The sequence below is a fragment of the Populus alba genome, chromosome 14 (genome assembly GCF_005239225.2).
Source record: "Populus alba chromosome 14, ASM523922v2, whole genome shotgun sequence".
NCBI classification, from domain to species: domain Eukaryota; kingdom Viridiplantae; phylum Streptophyta; class Magnoliopsida; order Malpighiales; family Salicaceae; genus Populus; species Populus alba.
The window spans coordinates 21,047,911-21,068,433 of NC_133297.1; the positions used below are offsets into that span (position 1 = coordinate 21,047,911).

General features: G+C 33.5%; 1 protein-coding gene and 1 pseudogene across 1 annotated transcript; one reads left to right on the forward strand and one right to left on the reverse strand.

The window, feature by feature from the left end:
* LOC118039640 (uncharacterized) overlaps positions 1-20,166 on the forward strand; it is a 45,072-nt pseudogene extending 24,906 nt beyond the window's left edge.
* On the reverse strand, positions 2,791-7,366 carry LOC118039664 (succinate--CoA ligase [ADP-forming] subunit beta, mitochondrial). The gene is made up of 12 exons (XM_035046432.2): positions 7,118-7,366; positions 6,634-6,744; positions 6,267-6,378; positions 6,064-6,128; positions 4,908-4,985; positions 4,680-4,754; positions 4,399-4,551; positions 4,135-4,269; positions 3,857-4,021; positions 3,535-3,657; positions 3,211-3,282; positions 2,791-3,095 (listed from the first exon to the last, which is right to left on the reverse strand). Exons 1-12 carry the CDS (start codon positions 7,214-7,216, stop codon positions 3,018-3,020), a joined length of 1,266 nt encoding a protein of 421 aa, XP_034902323.1. The 5' UTR covers positions 7,217-7,366; the 3' UTR covers positions 2,791-3,017.
* Positions 20,167-20,523: the final 357 nt, after the last annotated feature.

Here is a 20,523-nt window from a genome sequence, read left to right on the forward strand (position 1 = left end):
AAAAATATTTTAGGCTCAAATGAGACTACAAAGAATAATTTTTATTTATATGTGAAGGCATTATTAAAGATAACCTTTTTTTCATCTCAAAATCAAATTTTTTATGTTGATAAATCATAGCTTTATTCAAAGCCATATTTTACTAGGAAAACCATGAGATAGCCTTAGAGAAAAAACGGTGAGGTCATGACCCAAATGTGTATTTTTTTTTTTTTTTTGTCATTATTTTTGTCACCCAAATCACTTATAAAAAAAAAAAAAAAATTTCCCTTTTTAAGGTTTGTTGGAGGTGAAAAGGGTAATTTAAGGGTTTAAAAAAGAGATATTATCAAGGCTTTACCCTTTCAATATTCATTAAGGGTAAGAAACAAGACTTTAAGATTCAACAAAAAAGATTGCCCTTAGCATTTTCTTGATATATCTTGGAATTTTATCAATTTTTTAAACTTACCATTATATTTATCCATTTTAGAAATAATTAAAATGTCAATTGTTACTTTCATAAAAATATTTTTTCATTTCAAACAACAATTGGTCATTGAAAAACTCTCACTTCATTAAGAGATATGATGTAGTCTCAAAACATGTGAAAGACAATAAAAACTAAAAGAAATATTTGGGTATAATGATATAAAGGAGATGGTTTGGGTCACTTATGAAGGTGTGTTGTTGTGGTAGTTGATGGTATAGGTTGTTTGGGCTAGAATTCAATAGGTAAATGTTTATAGGCATGATGATATGCTGGATTTTGATGGAGGAAATGGATAGGAGAGCGGCAGTAGTTAGAGCTTTTGTTGAACATGGTTAGAGTGTTAAAGAAATGTATGCTAATGTTTTTTTATGTGGGAAAATGTTTTATGTTTATTTTATTTTTCTATTTCTCTTTTTTCTTTTCTTTATTTTTTGTCAATACATTTTTCCTTGCTTTCACTCTATCTTTCTTTTCTCTCAATTGTTTTAGCTTCTCTTTAGTGGTGGCTAGGGTTTTTTGCACTCCCTCCTCTCTTAAAATTTCTATTCTATTTATAGTTAAAATTTTGTCATTTTCTCCTAGTTACTTAGAGGGCAAGTAAACAAATTTCACTTTGGTCCCTTTTTTTTTCTTGATTTGTGTTTCACCCACCAATCTTCTTTTTAATTTAATTTAAAATTTTATCATTTTTTTGTGTTTGGAATATTCAAAATTTTATGAAATGGGCATGAGAATGACTAAAATGCATAAAAAAAACACCTTTGCTTTTTTAGATTTTTGAAAAATATTTTAAAAATAGAGGTTAAATTTTGGGTAATGACACTCCTTGTGATTATGTTTAAGACAGTTCTTGAAGTTTTTCTATAATGGTTGCAATTTTTTAAGAACAATATCAACTTGGAGAAATTCACTCAAAATCATCCCTTTAACATGAGTGTCATGAAAAAAGAGTTGAAACTCTTTAACTTGGCTTATGGCAATCCTTGATTTAAAAATCTTGAAATCTAGAAAGTCGTTAAATGTGAACATTTTATATTAGCATCTTCGACTTTAAACTTTTGATGAAACCATACACCTTATTCAATGAGTTGTTCAAACCAGATATAACTATTGCACATGAAATCATTATGATTTCATGCATCTATAGTTGTCGCAATAATGAGATCAAATTCTACATTAGATAGTTTAGACACATCTTCAGTCAAGAAATTCAATAAGTTCAAGGTGATTAGATAGAATAGATAAAATGTCTTTTGTTGTCACCTTTTAAAGTTAAAATCATTGAACTTTTCAAGTTTCTTACCAAGCATCATAAAAGATGATAGAGGAATACTCCCTACCGAAGTAATACTTGTCATGGAAATAGTTGTAGAAGCATCAATCTCTTGAATAAAAGTCATAATTATTTGTACTAAAAGAAATGATAGCCAAATATATATTTTGATTAAAAATTTGGCTTAGAACATAGAAATCAAAATTATAAAATAAAAAATTATTGTAGAAAATTTATAAATTAAATTAAATAACAAAATTATAGTATGGAATGTATAAAATAAATAATCATAAAGTATATTAAACTAAATAAATAAGTTGATTTATCCTTGAGATTGTTTGGGAAATAGTTTAGTAAAATAATTAAATACATTTGAAGGATAACAAAACAAATGAAAAAAAAAATATCAAATAAAATATAAGTACATATATCAAAAATACTTATAAAATTATAGAATTTCATATCAAAACCAATACAAAAAAGAAATTTATTATTGATGATTATACCCTTTATCGGTTAAATTGCTCATCAATAGGTGCAAATCTTCTCTGGCAACTTGCTTCTCATGATTTTAACAACAATACATCATTAGGATACAACATTCCAATCAAGACCTACAAACCGGAAAAGTTGCTCATATTTTGTTATTCTATAACAACAAAAACCTAAAGGAAGCAAATGAGGCACCAAAGAGTAAGAATTTTTAATGTTTTTTCTTGTCTACTTTTGACTTTTTTAAAATTAAATAAATTAAATCCATCCACTCTTTTTATAGAGAAAAGACTAGAGATACAAAATTAAAGAGAAATTAACTCCGATAATTTGATAATTTAATGAATTCAAGAATCCATAAAAATTCAACACAACTTAAAAATGGTGACCTATTAAAAAAACGAGATTCTAGAAAAGCCACGATAGATATTTTATTTGGAATTATAATAGTAATAGCAGTTCAAATTGCTTATCACTTAAAAATACATTAAAATAATATTTTTTTTATTTTTTAAAAAATTATTTTTAACATCAAAACCATCGGGAGTAAAAAGAAAGAAAAGAAAAGAGGCTCGGAGCCCTCCATTTCATGGCCTAACACAATCAAAGATAAGACCACAATTTTCTAGCTCAATGACAAGGGTGGGTTAACAAAAACAAAAATCTTGAGGGGCAATAAACCTTTGTAGTGGCTATATTATTTTCAACTTTCAATATATTTGATTCACCGAAGTTGTAAGAACAGGGAGGAACACAAATTGGTCTTCGTATCTTGATTCCTCAGCTAGCTGATGCTTTTACTGCTTTCTTTGCAGCATCATCCAAATCTTCTGCTGTGATTAGTGCCATTCCACTCTCCTGTGTATATTAATGATCAAGATAAAATTACCATCGCAGTTCAAATAGAACATCCATGACTGAAGTCAAATGAGCGTGTACATGATTGAATACCATAATCAAAATTCACATTTACCTTCAGAATTCTCTTTCCTTGGTCAACATTGGTTCCCTCAAGGCGTACAACCACTGGAACTTTTAGAGCAACCTTTTCAGAAAGGACCGAGAAAGTTAATGCCTTGCCAAATCAAATGAAATATTTAACAATATTATTCAAAAGTGGGAACTTCTAGTTTTTTTTTCTTTTTCTTTTATTTTTGTGAAATGACCACGCTTACAATTTATCTGTCATAAAACTCTACACGGCAGTAATTGTGCTGATGTGGCACAAAGAAGCTAGAATGAACTAGGTAGTAATTGTTTTGATTAAAACCTGAACATAATTTGATGAGGAACTCACCTGTTTGGCAGCATTGACAATTCCGCTTGCTATCACATCACATTTCATTATTCCTCCAAATATGTTCACCAAAATTGCCTTTACTTTGTCATCAGAAGTCAATATCTTAAATGCCTCAACCACCTGACTCATAAAATTGCTTTCTTAGAGAAGCATGATGATTTGAACTTGCAGATAAATTTCCATCAGCAAAAATAAAAAGGATAAAAACATGGACATATGATGACAACAGTAGGGACTCCCTCAGACAAATTGGCGAGGAGAGAGGCCAATGGATAATTAAAGAAGTAAAATCAAAATACTTCAAAATAAAACATATTACCTGTCCTTCAGAAGCATTCCCACCCACATCTAGAAAATTTGCAGGGGTTCCCCCATGCAGTTTAACTATATCCATTGTAGCCATTGCTAATCCTGCACCATTCACCATGCAGCCAATTTCTCCATCCAAACCAATATAATTTAGATCTGCCATGGCAGCAGCCACCTATAGAAAGATCAAAAAGGAACCAAAAGATACAGCAATTAATGGAGCATTTCATCATTCTCCACATAACCAGTGAAGTTGCCCATGTAAGGGAAAAAATAAACATAGCAAACCTCTCTAGGATCCTCCTGTGTTGGATCTCTGAGAGCAAATATCTCCTTCTGACGAAATGCAGCATTATCATCAAAATTCAATTTAGCATCAGCAGCTACCAACTGCTTATCAGAAGTCTCTGCAATGGGATTGATCTGAGCAGAGAGGAAAGGGGTTCACAATGAGATACGCATATAGAAAAAGGAAATGCAAAACTAGCATTTTGGAGTCATTGAAAAAACAAAAAAGAAATAAACACATCATTAGCAGGAATTTATGCTCACTTCCAACAATGTGCAGTCGCACTCACAGAAGAGTTTATATAATTTCTTCACTTGCTCAATCGAATTACTTCTATCAGCAACCTTTGGAGCCAAGCCATCTACAACTTTTGCAGCATCTTCATCAGTAATTCCTTTAAATACATCAATAGGGACCTGTCAGAATGCAGAAACAACAATGGATCAGTTATAAACAATTAAGCAATAAGTAATGAAGAAACTGCACAGATAGTCCTGGTTAAAACATTAGAAGAAGAAGAAGAAGAAGAAGAAGGATGACAAACCTTAATAATCAAGTCAGGAAATTTCTCGGCAAGGTCTTCAATGCTGGTTCCCCCCTTTTTACACGCAATGATAAGCTGGAAAAAAAGATATGTGTGCAAGCTTCTTTAATTAAGAACAAGTTTTGCAAGTGCTTATAAGAAAGGACAAACTTACAGTCAGTGAATAGAAAAAAGAATTAATAAACCAAAGACAAAGCACAAATAATCATATCAGTGAGTGAAACGTACTGGACCAGCTGAAGTACGATCCAGCATGATAGCAAAGTACATCTCATTGACAAGAGATAACTTTTCACACAGGTAAACCTGCAAAAGAAAAGGAAATTAACTGAACCTCAAACCAATCCCCAAGACAATCACTTTCTTTTCAAGAAAATATTGCTGGATGAAGATAACTGTACAAGGAGAAATCAACTCCATTCTAGCCATTTTTCTTTTTTTGATTTGCAAAGTGAATATTGATATTAGTATTGCAGCCATCAATTATCTGAAAATTAAATAACATAAGAAACAAGATATGGACATTTTATCAACAGCAATCAATACACATTCTTCTCATCAACCAACAAGTTTTCCATGTTAAGCATGCATCAATGAGTTAACCAACAATAATTGGCCCCGAGCCAACAAGAATTGGAAGACTAACCAAGTAAAACCTTATAGCCAGATTCATAATTTTCACTGTTTACAATACACAATGAGTCCAAAAAATGTAGCTAACAGTTCACAATCAGTCCATCTATGCCTAAAAATAGATGAGAGAGATCCTATATGAGTCGAATCTCATATGATAGTTGTGCATGACAGCAAATAGATCATTTTAACATGAAAAAAAGATTGAAATACGAACACTGGTTTAGTAGGCCTAAAACATGGGGTGTCCATAAGGCCAAACTTCTGAAGGATGCATATGGGCAGGACTAAAATGAACATCGCATATAATTAGAAGATAAATAACAAACACAAAATGTGAGATGCTCGAGAAATGGAGCTCAAATGCAATTGCAAAAATAATACCATGAACATTATTCTTTTATTAAGTAGAGTTCATCTTATCACGGTATCTTAAATATTACAAGACAGGCATCCAAATATCTCATGCAACATAATCATCAAATGAGACCATTGAAATCTTCTCATTCCACATCCCCCTAGTTTTCCGGTAAAAAACTCAAGTGTCTCTTCATTCACAAGCATTTATGATTCTTTAACTCACTTCATAGTAAAATCATGACATACCCAAATCAAGTCTTAAAATCATCCAACCACACAAAGTAGGAGCTACTAACAGGCAACTGATATGCCATGAAAACAGCTAACCATGCACAAATTGATCAAAGACTATGCAACAAATTAGTTCTGTAAGGGCCCATTGATGCCAAACCTTGCTGACAATTTTGCCTTGGGAACCAGTTTGTTTAGTAACAAGTATCTGACCAAGCATCTTTCCTGCATTAAAAGAACTACACTTTCTCAATTATATAAAACAAAATAATTGGTTAATCCATCAAAGCAAACCAGGAGCTATGCCTTTCATTCAACAAAAAGACAAACAACAAAAGACAGAGAGAAGCCAATCTTCATTACCAGCTGTTTCTTCAATCTTGTCAGCCTTAACAATGTGAACTCCACCCTGAAAACCATTCTTAAATTTTCCTAATCCACGTCCACCAGCCAGGACTTGACTCTTAACCACCAACTGCACCAGAGTCGAAGTTAGCATCAATTAGTTTCGCAGTAGCAACAAGATAAAACAAAACTAATCTTTGAATAGCACATTATTAGAAAACTTAATTACAGAAAGAACAACCTAAATTTATTGCATTTATTGTCTCATTCCATAATTTAACACGGAAACACTCGCAACTAATTTTTTCTTCTATTCCCCAACATTTCTTGGGAAATAAAAATTGAATCATTGGCAAATATTTGGAGCAATGCTGATTGGAATTACCTCGCTTTCGCCAGGAAATACATCTTGGATAGCCTTTTTAACCTCATCAAGAGAAGAGACAGCTACACCTTTCGGGACATTGACCCCATATTTGCCCATCAATTCAGCTCCCTATAAAAATAAAACAATAGCACAGCAGTAACAGCTTCCATCAATTACCGCATCAGATCAAACAAATCTAGTATTCCAAACTGCTAAATATCTCAAACAAACGCATATTAAAAAAAAATTAAATAAATTCAAACTCACATTCAACAGCTTCACCGAAAGAAAAAAATAAGTAAAACAAAAGGAAAATAGAACTACATAATCTTTCTAATTAACAAACAAAAAAAAAGCTTGAATTTTGCTTTCAATTTCTTGCGAATTATACTAAAAAGACAAAAAAGAATTATCGTGCAGAAAATCACAGATACAAGGATCTAAATTTACAGATTAGTTCGCACAGTGATGCATAAAGGGGAGGAGGAGAGGGAGAGTTGACCTGATATTCGTGGATGTTGAGGCGGCGGAGCTGCTGGTGCTGCCATTTGCCAGCGACGGAAAGAGAGCAAGAAACGAGCTTGTTTAATAATCCTCTCATTATGGTTTCTTCAAAAACCCTAGACCGAGATTATGGAAGTGTTAGGGAGAGAGAGAAGGGGGATGGCTTGCCGGAATCTAAAAATAGTGATCGGGTCAGAGCAAAAGTGGGACTGGACGCACCCTAGATTTTTCACTTTGCCTTTATTTACCTTTGGCCCTTTTATTTTTATGAATTTATAAGTCTGTCCTTGATGTTATGATGATTGTCATTCTCTATTATTTTTCTACGTTAGGAGTATGCACTCTCTTTTAAGGTTTGGACCAGTTGGTATAATATTATCAGAAGAGAGTTTTTTCCTATTCGTTCTAATGAATTTAAGTTAATAAAATTTCTTCATATTGATCCTAAAGAAATAAATCTTTTTAATTATTGATAAATTATGAGAAAAACTCCTAGCTTTTCCACAGCTAATAATGAATTGGGTTGCACTTGTGTGGATTAACATTGCCTGTAAAACAAATTCTATAATGTTTAAGTTAATTTTTTTATTTTGGTTATTCAAGTGAAAAGCAAGTAAAAAAATAAGAAGTGAAGGTATTTTTGTGCAAAGTGAGAGTTGGCGTATTGATGTTTTTTTAAAAAACTTATTGTATGACTTACCTTTCACGGGTTGAGGGACAATGCTATCATAATTCATCATGCACAGCTAGTGCTGGACTGACGAATGTTAAAGATTCTCAGCTTGTGAAACAAGTGAGCGAGCTTCATTTGCTGTAATAAAGGTCACCCAAGTGGCTACGTTGTTGTCCAATAAAGAGTACGGGTTTGAGAATAATGTTATTAGACCATGAGGGTATTTGTTATAAAAAGAATTATAGGATTGTGTGCAAATAAATAAAGAAGAGAAAAAAAATTGTAGAGAGAGAAAGATTAGGTTAGGCCCAAGCGACCTAGGTTGGCTCAGCCGATCTCATACTAGGTTACTTGTCTTAATCCTAACCTATGGCAAGCTAGTGCCCCATTTACCTTAAGCAGCCTAGAGTGAGCTCACTTCCAGCTCGCCCTAGGCATGTGGGTCACAAACTCATCCTAAGCCAGGTCCAAAATGAGCAAAGCCCTTTAGCTAAAGCCATACACACACATGCATGGCATTGCTACATAATCATTCCTAATACTTTATGTAGGGAATGACTTTTAAATGTGAGCTTTAAGGTGAAGATAAAAACATGTCAAGCATACATGATATTTGCTAGAAAATGAAATATGTTACAAACCTAGGTGTGAGATCACACTAACAAAAACATTGATACAAAGATGCCTCAGTCAGTGGCAACCTGCATGGATAGTGGTAGATTCGGTAAATAATATGAATAATGTTTTGTATGGATACTAGGTTCATGTTTGACACTGCCCAAAATATGTAGAAATACATTTATTATGGCATTATGGATGTTGACATATTGGTATAGTGATTTGTGTGAGGCAGGCCAAGGAAGATTGAAACGGTTGGGATAGTTATTTATAGTTATCGACAATTACTAGTTTTGTGGAACATTGGCTAGATTTATCCTTAGCCTTGAGAAATAGTTTTTAGTTGTAACATTTCATATAAACTATTTATAAATAGTTCATAATTAGTTTGTAGCATACATAGTATATACATTGCACACATAAGAAAGACTTGTGTATTGTTTCCTTTAATAAGAGTTATAAAGGTTGAGATTTTCTCTATAAACTTGTGCATTGTTATGTTCTTATTTACAAGTTTTCTTCTACTTGTTTATAACAAATAAGAGATTGGAGAAAGCCTCTTAGGTATGTGAAACACTTAGAATATAGGCAAAACAAAAATGGATTTGTAGAAAATGGCTTACTCTAGTGGGGGATTAGGCTGCAACTTAAGGATTGAAATTATGATGAAAATCTTGACCTTGTGACATGTGGTATCAGACCGTGATTACGTTTGGGATAAAATAAAAAATAATTATGTTAAAGTCGTTGTTGGAAAGTTCACAAAGTTATTGGCTTGACTTCATATGTCATAAGGTATGAAAGTATTTGGATAAAGGTTGGCAAACCTAAAAGGCTAGATAGGGTCAATCCCTAAATATTATGATGATCGATCGATGATATACTTAATTGTCTATTAAAATCAATGAAAAGGATAATGGACAGTATGTTAAACTTGCAACAAAGACAAGCCAAAAATTATAGGTTACTAAGGATGTAATTTTTGTTTTGAAAAGGGTAGTGACACATATTCGCATTTCTAAACTTAAACTGTCATAACCAAAACCATTCGGTGGGATTCAAAGTTCTAAATAATTGGAAACAAATATGGAATATAGAGCAATGCTTTAATGTGGCCAAGATTGTTGAAGAAATATTTTTTTGTCAACATACTAGATCGCATAAAAAGACTTAAAAATGTTGAAATATGAGAAGTCTATTTGGGAATATATAAAAGACTTTAATTCTCTCATTTTTTTTATATTGAAAATATGTGTAAAGAGGACAAGTTATCTAGCTTTCTATAGAGGTTGCAGCCTTGGCCACAAGCAAAATTAAGGTGAAAAAAGGTGGTTGACTAGTCTTTTACTATCGGTGTTGCAGATGGGTTAGTTAATTTCAAGATAATGGTAAAAAATGGTTTTGTTGCAATCCTTTTGAAATCCAAGACAAAATATAAGAGGGAAGATAAGAAGAAGAATAAAATATTTGGTGAAGGATTTAAGACTTCCAATAACAAGGGCAAAGGCAAGCAACCAGTTGAATTAGGGAAATAATCCAAATCAAATGCAGGTTATTTCATGTGTGATGGACCATATTACATAAAGGGAATGTCTAAAAAGAAAGAAACTTAATGCTATTATGGCCAATGAAAATAAAGGTGAAGAAACAATCATGCATGTCAACCCAATACGCAACAGTAACTTATGATGGGGAATCAAGTCAACAAAGGGAGATGTTGACTGTCATTACGCAAGTGTTAGGATAATATGAAGATATTGATTATCATTACGCAAGTATTGGGACAATATGAAGATGTTGATTGTCTTTACAAAATTAGATTTAAGGTTTGGTTATTAGCAAGTGAGGATTGCTAAGAGGGATGAGCACAAAACAAGTGTGATGATATATATGAGTTCTTGGTTATGTTGTTTAGCTTAACCAATACTCAAGCAATATTTTGTAATTTGATGAATTATGTGCTATATGAATTTTTGGATGACTTTATGGTTAAATATTTATATGATATTGTTGTTTTCAATACAAGCATGGAAGACCATATAATGCACTCATCTAAAGTACTGAGTAGACTTGGAGAACATAAGTCATTTTTGAACAAGGAAAAATATGAAATTGCAAGTGTTAAGATTATATTCTTAGGGCATTTGATAAGTATGGGTTATGTAAAAAGGACTTACAAAAAGTGCATGATGATTAGTACTTAACAATATATTTTTATCAAGGTCTTATATTAATATTTTACACTTGAAGTATCAATAACTCCTTAACTAAAACATGTTTTATAATAACATATCTAATAATATAAGATACCTTTAATTTATGGTAAATATTCATCTTAAATGCAGGCCTATCACATAAATAAAAAGATTGATTGATGAGTTTAAGTACTGAAATTGAAAGGACAAAGAGAGGGCCAAACTTAGAAAAGAGATGTTGGTACAGTCCAAACTGAAACACAGTTTGGTAATTAGGTCATATCTGGAGCTGTAGATCTCGGATTTAGGCCTGCTTTATATGTATGGAAAGGTGAGACATAGGCCTACAACTTTCATATGGATTTCAAGATTTAAAAAGGCTGTTTTTAAGTCCAAATTATAACAACATCAAAGAAATCTGAATCTGTCGTGCAGCCTAGACACTGTTCAGTGTTCAACCCATATCTCGAGTTCTAGATGTCCAAATGACCTTAATTTTTTATTCCTAGAAAGATAAGACAATTTCCTATAACTTTCATGGTACAGTTGGTTCCACTTCTGATGTTAGCAATGACGTTTTATTCATACAAGAAGATAAGAATTTTCACCAAGTCAAGAGTTGGCTACCCACTCAACAATTAGTCATCCAATCAATAGTTCCAAATTTTAGCCTATAAAAGGAGACATTTAAATATTAATTTTGGCTTATTTAAGAGCTTGGTGGTTCAGATCAAAAACTTGCTCTTGCTCTTTCTCTTTATATTTTTTATAATCCTTAAGTTTTGTTTTCATTAATATCTTGTTTATGCTTTTCATTTTCTTTCCTTTACTTAGTGAACTTGTATCTTATTTATATTATTATTTTGTCTATTTATGTTTCTCTTCTTCATTATGTTTAGCTAAGTTTATTATGTCAAGATGAAAAGGTTACACTAATGGTGTAAGAATAAATATAGTGTACACTCAACATGGACCTTAATGTTTAATATTAAATGTCTTATCTTTTTATCTTATTAATTCTTAATACCTTGCTTGTTAAATGGTTAATCTATATTTGTGTTGTATAACACTTGGTACAACAAATGCTTATCACTCTCATCGCCCAACCGTATGGTATAATCTATATTTGTGTTGTAGGCATCATGAATTTCTGACAATATTTAAAAGTTTGGTGTTACTTAAATAAGAAAATTAATATGATCATGTTAACAATTTATAATGAGCTATTAATAACAAATCATCCGATTGGAACCTCTTTTGTGTGTGGTTTCCAATTGAATAATAAGAGTTTATACTATACTTGTTTGAAATACCATTAGTGGATTCTCTAACCTTGACATTTGTTTTTATCACTGTTTAATCTTCCATCTCAAAGTTCTTATCAACTTCTTTATTATTATTATTATTATTATTATTATTATTATTATTATTATCTCTATTATTATTACTGTTATTGTTGTTGTTGTTATTGTTGTCTAAAATTTATACAATTAACCTCCCTGTGGTTTGACCCCGGTCTTGCCGGGTTATTTATTACTTCGACACTCTTACGCTTGGGAGAAGACATCAATCTTTTGGTCGTGTCAAGTTTTTGGTGCTATGCAGGAAAGGTAAATTCTTATACAAATTATAGTATTTATTTTATTTTCTCTTTTCACTTTTCTTGTATCTAACTTTGTTTCTTTTGTTTTGTTTTTTTTCCTTTTGTTTTCTTCATCCTTTTATTCTCTTTCTACATGTGCATGAGTGTTTGGTCACGTACATTAAGTGGTAGACTTTGTAGTGTATCCTCATCATTTTCAGAAAATATGGCCAAAGAAGATAACCAGTCACTTCATAATGAGAATAACCACGTTAGAACACTTTTAGACCACATGAATCCCACAAGAACAAGTGCACCCTCATGCATAGTTTTCCCTCCTGATGTGTAAACACCCAAATGAATATATCTATATATATATATAGAGAGAGAGAGGGAAACGATGACTCAGTTTTTGCTGCCGATGCAGAAATCAGCAGCGACGCAGTGTCAGCTGCCGATTCTAGATCGGTAGCGATGCAATCTTCGCTGCCGATTCTGGATCGGCAACGACCTAGTTTCCGCTGTCGATACAAAAATCAGCAGGGACACAGTTTTTGCTGTCGATTTCTTAATCGGCAGCAATGCAGTTTCTGCTGCCGATTTCTGGATTAGCAGCGACGCAGTTTTCGCTGCCGAGGTAGAAATCGGCAGCGATGCAGTGTTTGTTGCCGATTTCTCGATCGACAGCAACGCAGAGCTGGGAGGGAGGGGTAAAACCGGTTTTAGATAGACCAAAACAAGGATAAGAATACATCTAAACCAACCCCCAAACAACCCACTTCATTTGATGAGGAGTATAAATAGAAGGTGGAGAGAGAGGATGACCCATCTTCTTCCAAAAACAGCAGCTGCATGTCGTTCTTCTCTCCCTCTTTCACAACAGAAACTTAAATCAAACCAGTAGAGAGTGCTTGTAAACGTGAGAGGGAAAAATGAGACCTTGAGAGAAGAGTGGACAACTGCCTAAAGGAAAGGAAAAAAAGGGCTGGAACATATGAGAAGAAGAAGGAGGAGGAGAACCAGCAGGAGAGGAGAAAAGAATAGTGTCAAACCCTCCTCAAACTTAGTTAAATTCAAAAGATATGGGTCATGAAACTCCTTTCCTCTTCCCCTTAAGACCAGAAACGGAAATGAAGAAGAAAACCCTAAGAAAAATTGATCTAAGATCTAAGCCAGCTGTGAAGGAAACTAAAATTAACTAGGAGAACAAGGAAACTGAAATGAAATGAAGCCAATTTCAGAACATCTAACAAAGAAAAAAATAAATAAAAATGGAAATAACAAATCATGGTAGAGGGCTGGCTTTAGCTATGGGGTGGGCCAGCATGCATGTGTGTTTCTGCTGGGGTTTTACTATGCTGAAATTTATGTTTTCTGTTGGGGTTTGTTGAAAGATTATAGGCTGTAATTGATGTGTTCTACTGGGGTTTTGTTAGGCTGAAATTGATGTGTTCTGCTGGGGTTTTGTTAGGCTGAAATTAATGTGTTCTGCTGTGATGTTGTTGTGCTGAAATTAATGTGTTATGCTGGAATTTATTGAAAGATTATATGCTGTAATTGATGGTTTTCCATGTGTGTGTTCTACTGGAATTTTGTTGAAGAATTATGTGCTGAAATTGATGGTTCCGATTTGTGTATTGTGCAGCGAAATTCTGTTTCGCTGTCGCAACTGAACCTCCTGCAGTGAATTGATATTTGCTGCCGATTTGTGTGTTGTGCAGCGAAATTCTGTTTCGCTGCCGAAACTGAACTTCCTGCAGCAAATTGATATTTGCTGCCGATTTGTGTGTTGTGCAGCGAAATTCTATTTCGCTGTCGAAACTGAACTTCCTGCAGCGAATTGATATTCGCTGCCGAGTTGTGCGTTGTGCAGCGAAACTATGGCACCAATAGCGATGTAGTTGTCGCTGCCGAACTGGCAGCCTGCGGCGAAACAGTTCTCGCTGCCGAATTGGGTAGCCCGCAGCAAACCAGTTCTCGCTGCCGATTTCTACAATAAGCCTCCTGGCAGGAATGACTTAAATGCTAGTAACAATTTCATGATATGATGATGTAAAATATGGAACACTTGAATGTGAACATATGAACTCTTGAAATAAGTGTGATGATGAATATGATTCAAAAATAAAATAAATACAATTGTGCTGATTTGTGACCATTGATGTCTTAGGTGGTGCGGTCAGGATTGGACCATCATCAAGACAGGAACAACCCTCAGGTGGAGCAGGTAGGTGACTTGCACCTTTTCTTTTCATACGTTGAATATTGAAATATTTTAACTTGAGTATTATCATATTGTTAGAACTGATATTAGATTTGTCGAACGTTTAAATGTTGATAAATGGTTGATTAGCTTTGGCTAATGGCATCCGAATGGATGGCCGGGATAAAGGAATGATTAGCTTTGGCTAATGGCATCCACATGGATGGCCGGGATAAAGGGATGATTAGCTTCGGCTAATGGCATCCGGTTGGATGGCCGAGATAAAGGAATGATTTCGCTGCCGATGCAGAAATGGGCGCGACGCAGTTTCCGTTGCCGAGTCTGGATCGACAGCGACAAAGTCTTCGCTGCCGATACAGAAATCAGCATCGACCCAGTTTTCGCTGCCGATTCTGGATCGGCAACGACCCAATTTCCGCTGTCAATTCTGGATCGGCAGTGACGCAGTCTTCGCTGCCGATACAGAAATCGACAGCAACCTAGTTTTCGTTGCCGATACAGAAATCAGCAGCGACACAGTTTCCGCTGCCGATTCTGGATCTGCAGCGACGCAGCCTTCGCTATGGCATCCGGATGGATGGCTGGGACAAATGAATGATTAGTTTCGGCGAATGACATCCGAAAACTTGTGTATCTATATGTACTACTAGCTGTTATATCAAATACATGAAGAAATTATAAATGTTAATGCTTCATTTAATTTCCAGACCGTTAGTTACCATTATTATTATTATTAAGTATTTGCATTCTCTTAAATGTTTTGTACTGCTGCAGGGACATCACACCAACGAGATGTTTAGGAAACCCGATACTCGGGAACATACTTTTGCAAGGAACTATGTAGATGCATTCTAAATCACAATGTATTTTGTATGGATCAATGCACTGAATGTATAACTTTTATTAGATCATTTTTATTTAAAATTGTTATGGTTATTAGTAGGATAGGAATGCAAACTCATGTCTATGTATATATTTTTAATATGAACTTCAAATCATACAACCTTAATATTACGTGTTTGTGTAAGAATCACTTTTAAATGAAATGTTGATTGTATGGATTGTATTTTGATGATGTGAGGATTCAGATTCACTGATTGCCGGCACCATGTGTATTATATATATATATATATATATATATATATATATATATATATATATATATATAAAATTTACTATTGTCTTGGGCTTGGAAAGCTGGGTTGTTACATGATGCATCTCATTTTAATTTTAAGCCAAGCATTATTCAACTTTTACCTTCTTTTCATGGCTTAGATCTAGAAAATCCATACTTGCATTTGAGAGAATTTGAAGAAGTTTATAACATCTATAATGACTTAAATTGTAGCATGAATACCATGAAATTAAAGCTTTTTCCTTTTTCATTAAAAGATAAAGTTAAAACATGGCTACAAAATCTTAGATTAGGATCCATTCATGATTGGGATGAAATGAATCAACAATTTTTAAAGAAGTTTTTTCCATCTCACAAAACTAACTCTTTCAAAAGACAAATCACCACTTTCACTCAAAAACCAGGTGAAACATTTTACCAATGTTGGGATAAGTATCGAGATTTGCTTCATACTTGCCCTCATCATGGTTTTGAAACATGGAGATTGGTTTCACAATTTTATAAAGAGTTAACACCTAAAGATAGGCAAATGGTTGAATTGATGTGCAATTTAACTTTTAAAGATAAAAACCCTAATAAAGCAATGAAGTACCTAGACTTGCTAGCTGAAAATATGCAAAATTGGGACACTACAGGCACTTATGAGGAATCAAGTAAAACCTAACCTCATACATGTAGTGGAGGCATGTATAGCCTTATGAAAGATTATGACCTTCAAGCCAAGTTTGCATCTTTAGCTAGAAAAGTCGAGGCACTAGAATTGAAAAAAAGTGGTCAATTAAAATCTGTTCAAGACATTGTGTGTCAAATATGTAAAACAAATGAACATGCAACCAATGACTGTCCAACTTTGTCTTTTTTCAAGGAATGCCTCCATGAACAAACTCATGCTTTAAACAGTTTTCAAAGGCCCAATCATAACTCATACTCGCAAACATACAACTCTGATTGGAGAAACCACCCACATTTAAGTTGGAAGAGTGATAATAATAATGCACAAACTTCACAGCCATCATTTCAAGCACACCATAATTTCCAAAATTCTTATGGATATGCACCTCCTTATGCTCCACCTCCTAGAAGAAATCTTGAGAAAACATTGCATGTATTCATTGAAAAGCAAGAAACAATCAACACTCAACTTGCGCAAAGCATGACAAATTTTAAAGATTTTGTTGCAAAATTCACATATGCTCTCAGTTTTCAAGAGAAAGGTAAGTTTCCATCTCAACCACAACAAAATCCAAAGGGCAATACAATGCAAATGCAAGTAGTTTCGGAAGCCAACACATAGATCAAGTCAAATCAATCATCACTCTTCGTAGTGGTAAGGTTATTAAAAAACCCACTCTTGAAACTTATGAGAAAGATGATGAGTGAATCTCTGATGGTAAGGAAGGGGTTGAATCTGAACATTGCAAAGAAAAGACTGATTCCCTACCAGCACTTCCATTTCCTTATGCCATGACCAAACAAAAGAAAGTCAATCACAACTCTGAAATCTTTGAAACTTTCAAACATGTAAGGATCAATATACCTTTGTTGGATGCTATTAAACATGTGCCTTCCTATGCTAAATTTTTGAAAGATCTTTGCATTGTGAAGAGAAAACTGAATGTGAAAAGAAAGCATTTTTAGCCAAAAAACTAAGTGCTATTCTTCAGAACAATAATGCTTTGAAATATAATGACCCTGGTTATCCTATAATTTCTTGTTTTATTGGAGAACATAAAATTGAAAGAGCCTTACTTGATCTTGGAGCTAGTGTAAATTTACTTCCATATTCAGTCTTTCAAAGTCTTAATCTAGGTGAGTTAAAACCAACCTTTGTAACTTTTTTACTTGCTAATAGATTTGTAAAAATGCTTAGAGGAATAGTTCAGGATGTGTTAGTACAAATTGATAAATTCATTTACCCTATAGATTTTGTTGTCTTGGATACACAACCTGTTGAAGCATGTAATTCAATTCTTATTATTTTAGGATGTCTATTTCTTACAACTTCTAATGCATTGATTAATTGTAGGAATGGACTGATGAAGCTATCATTTGAAAACATGACATTGGAGATGAATATTTTCAACATTTGCAAGCAACCTGGAGATGATAATGATTTACAAGAAGTGGACTTTATTGAAAAATTATTTCATGATCAATTTCAAACCACTTCTAGTGAAATTGAGATTGATGAACCTGATGAGTTGTAAATGGTCTATTTTCAGGAAGAAGCAAAGGCATGTAATTGGAGATCACAAATTGAAGAATTGTCATCACGATCAATTGAGTCCATACCTTCAAGTGTTCAACCACCAAAACCTGATTTGAAGCCGTTACCATTCAATCTCAAATACTCATTTTTGGGAGAAAATAAAACTTTTCCAGTAATAATCTCTTCAAAACTTAATGCACATCAAGAAGGTAAGTTATTACAAACTCTAAAAATGCACAAAAATGGATTAGGATGGACCATAGCTGACATAAAAGGAATTAGCCCTTTGATTTGCACACATGATTTATTTGGAGGAAAATGCCAAACCCTCTAGAGAAATGCAACGAAGGCTTAATCCTAATATGAAAGAAATAGTGAAAAATGAAGTCATTAAGCTTCTACATAAAGGAATCATTTATCCTATTTTTGATAGCAAATGGGTAAGTCCTACCCAAGTTGTACACAAAAAGTCTGGACTCACTGTGATAACAAATGAGAAAAATGAGTTAATTCCAACTAGGACTATTACTACTTGGCACATGTGCATTGACTATAGAAAACTTAATTCAATGACTAGAAAATATCATTTCCCTTTAACCTAGAAAGAGTTGTAGGTCATGAATTTTATTGTTTCGCAGATGGCTATTCATGTTACAACCAAATTGAAATTGCATTGGAAGATCAAGAGAAGACTACTTTCACATGTCCATTTAGTACTTTTGCATATCTAAGAATGCCTTTTGGATTATGTAATGCACCAACCACATTTCAAAGATGCATACTTAGCATATTCAGTGATATGGTTGAACGTTTTCTTGAGATTTTTATGGATGATTTTTCTGTTTTTGGTGATTCATTTATTGATTGTTTAACTAACTTGGAAAAGGTTTTGAACAAGTGTAAAGAGAAGAATCTTGTACTAAATTGGGAAAAATGTCACTTTATGGTAACAAACGGCATTATACTTGGTCACATTGTTTCATCGAAAGGTATTGAGGTTGACAAATCTAAAATCGAGTTAATTGCCAACTTACCAACACCAAAATCTGTTAAAGATGTTAGATCATTCTTAGGATATGCTGGTTTTTACAGAAGGTTCATCAAAGATTTTTGTGCAATATCTAAACCATTGTGTAACCTTCTAACGAAGGAAAATATTTTTGAATGGACTAAACAATGTGAAAAAGCTTTTGTTAAACTTAAAATCTTGCTTACTTCTGCTCCTGTCATTCAACCTCCTGATTGATCACTACCTTTTAAAATAATATGTGACGCTAGTGATTATGCCATGGGTGCTGTCTTGGGACAAAAAAAAGATAAGAAATATTATGTGATTTACTATGGAAGTAAAACTTTAAATAGTGTTCAAATGAATTACACTACCACTGAAAAAATATTACTTGCAGTAGTATTTGCATGTGACAAGTTCAGATCTTATCTTGTTGGCTCACCTATTATCGTTTTTAGTGATCATGCATCATTGAAATATCTTCTCTCTAAGAAAGATTATAATGCTAGATTGGTGCGGTGGATTTTGTTACTTCAAGAATTTGATATCACAATCAAAGACAAGAAAGGCATCGAAAATGTTGTCGCAAATCATTTGTCAAGATTGACAACCGATTCGAGATCTGACATCACACCAACTGATGACTACTTTCCTGATGAATCTTTATTTTCTGTCTCTACAATGCCTTGGTTTGCTAATATTGTTAATTTTCTTATTTCAGGACAATTGCCAGCTCATTGGAGTACCCAAGACAAAAGAAAGTTCTTGAACGAAGTGAAGAACTCTTATTGGGATGACCCTTATTTATTCAAATATTGTCTTGATCAAATATTTCAAAGATGCATTCCTGACGATGAGGTAAGTAGTGTCATTAAATTGTCATTCTAAGGCATGTAGGGGTCATTTCTCATCAAGAAAGACAACTGCAAAAATCTTACAAAGTGGATTTTATTGGCTCACCATGTTCAAGGATTCACATGTATTGTGCAAGACTTGTGAAAATTATCAAAAGTTGGGATCTATTTCAAAACATCACATGATGCCTTTAAATCCTATTCTTGTCATTGAGATCTTTGACTGTTGGGGTATAGATTTCATGGGTTCATTTCCTCCATCATTTGGTTTGTTGTACATATTAATCGCAGTAGATTATGTTTCAAAATGGAAAGAGGCAATTCCAAGTCGTAACAATGATCACAAAACAGTGATAAAGTTTTTGAAAGAAAACATTTTAAGTCAATTTGGAATCCCTTGAGCCATGATAAGTGATGGTGGAATACATTTCTGCAACAAGCCATTTGAGTCTTTAGTGAAGAAATATGGAATCGCACACAAAGTTGCCACCCCTTAGCACCCTCAAATGAGTGGACATTTAGAACTTGCTAATAGGGAGATCAAATAGATCTTGGAGAAAACAGTGAACCCTAATCGGAAAGATTGGTCTTCAAGACTTAATGATGTACTTTGGGCTTATCGAACTGCTTATAAAACATTATTAGGTATGTCACCTTATAGATTAGTTTATGGAAAACCGTGTCACTTGCCTGTAGAACTTGAATGTAAAGCTTATTGGGCTATTAAAGCTTTCAATTCAAACCTTGATGATGCTAGTCAACTACAAAAATTACAAATAAATGAGCTTGAGGAAATAAGAAATGATGCATATGAAAATTCAAGAATTTATAAAGCAAGAATCAAAGAGTTTCATGAGAAGAAAATACTAAGAAAAGCATTCAATGTTCGTCAAAAAGTCTTGCTT

Coding starts and splice junctions, on each gene's coding strand:
- LOC118039664 (XM_035046432.2), bottom strand. CDS start 7,216: ATGAGAGGATTATTAAACAAGCTCGTTTCTTGCTCTCTTTCCGTCGCT. Junction 4,986..6,063: donor AAGGCAAAATTGTCAGCAAG/GTTTGGCATCAA, acceptor TTTCTTTTGCAG/GTTTACCTGTGTGAAAAGTT. Junction 4,022..4,134: donor CACAGGAGGATCCTAGAGAG/GTTTGCTATGTT, acceptor ATCTTTCTATAG/GTGGCTGCTGCCATGGCAGA.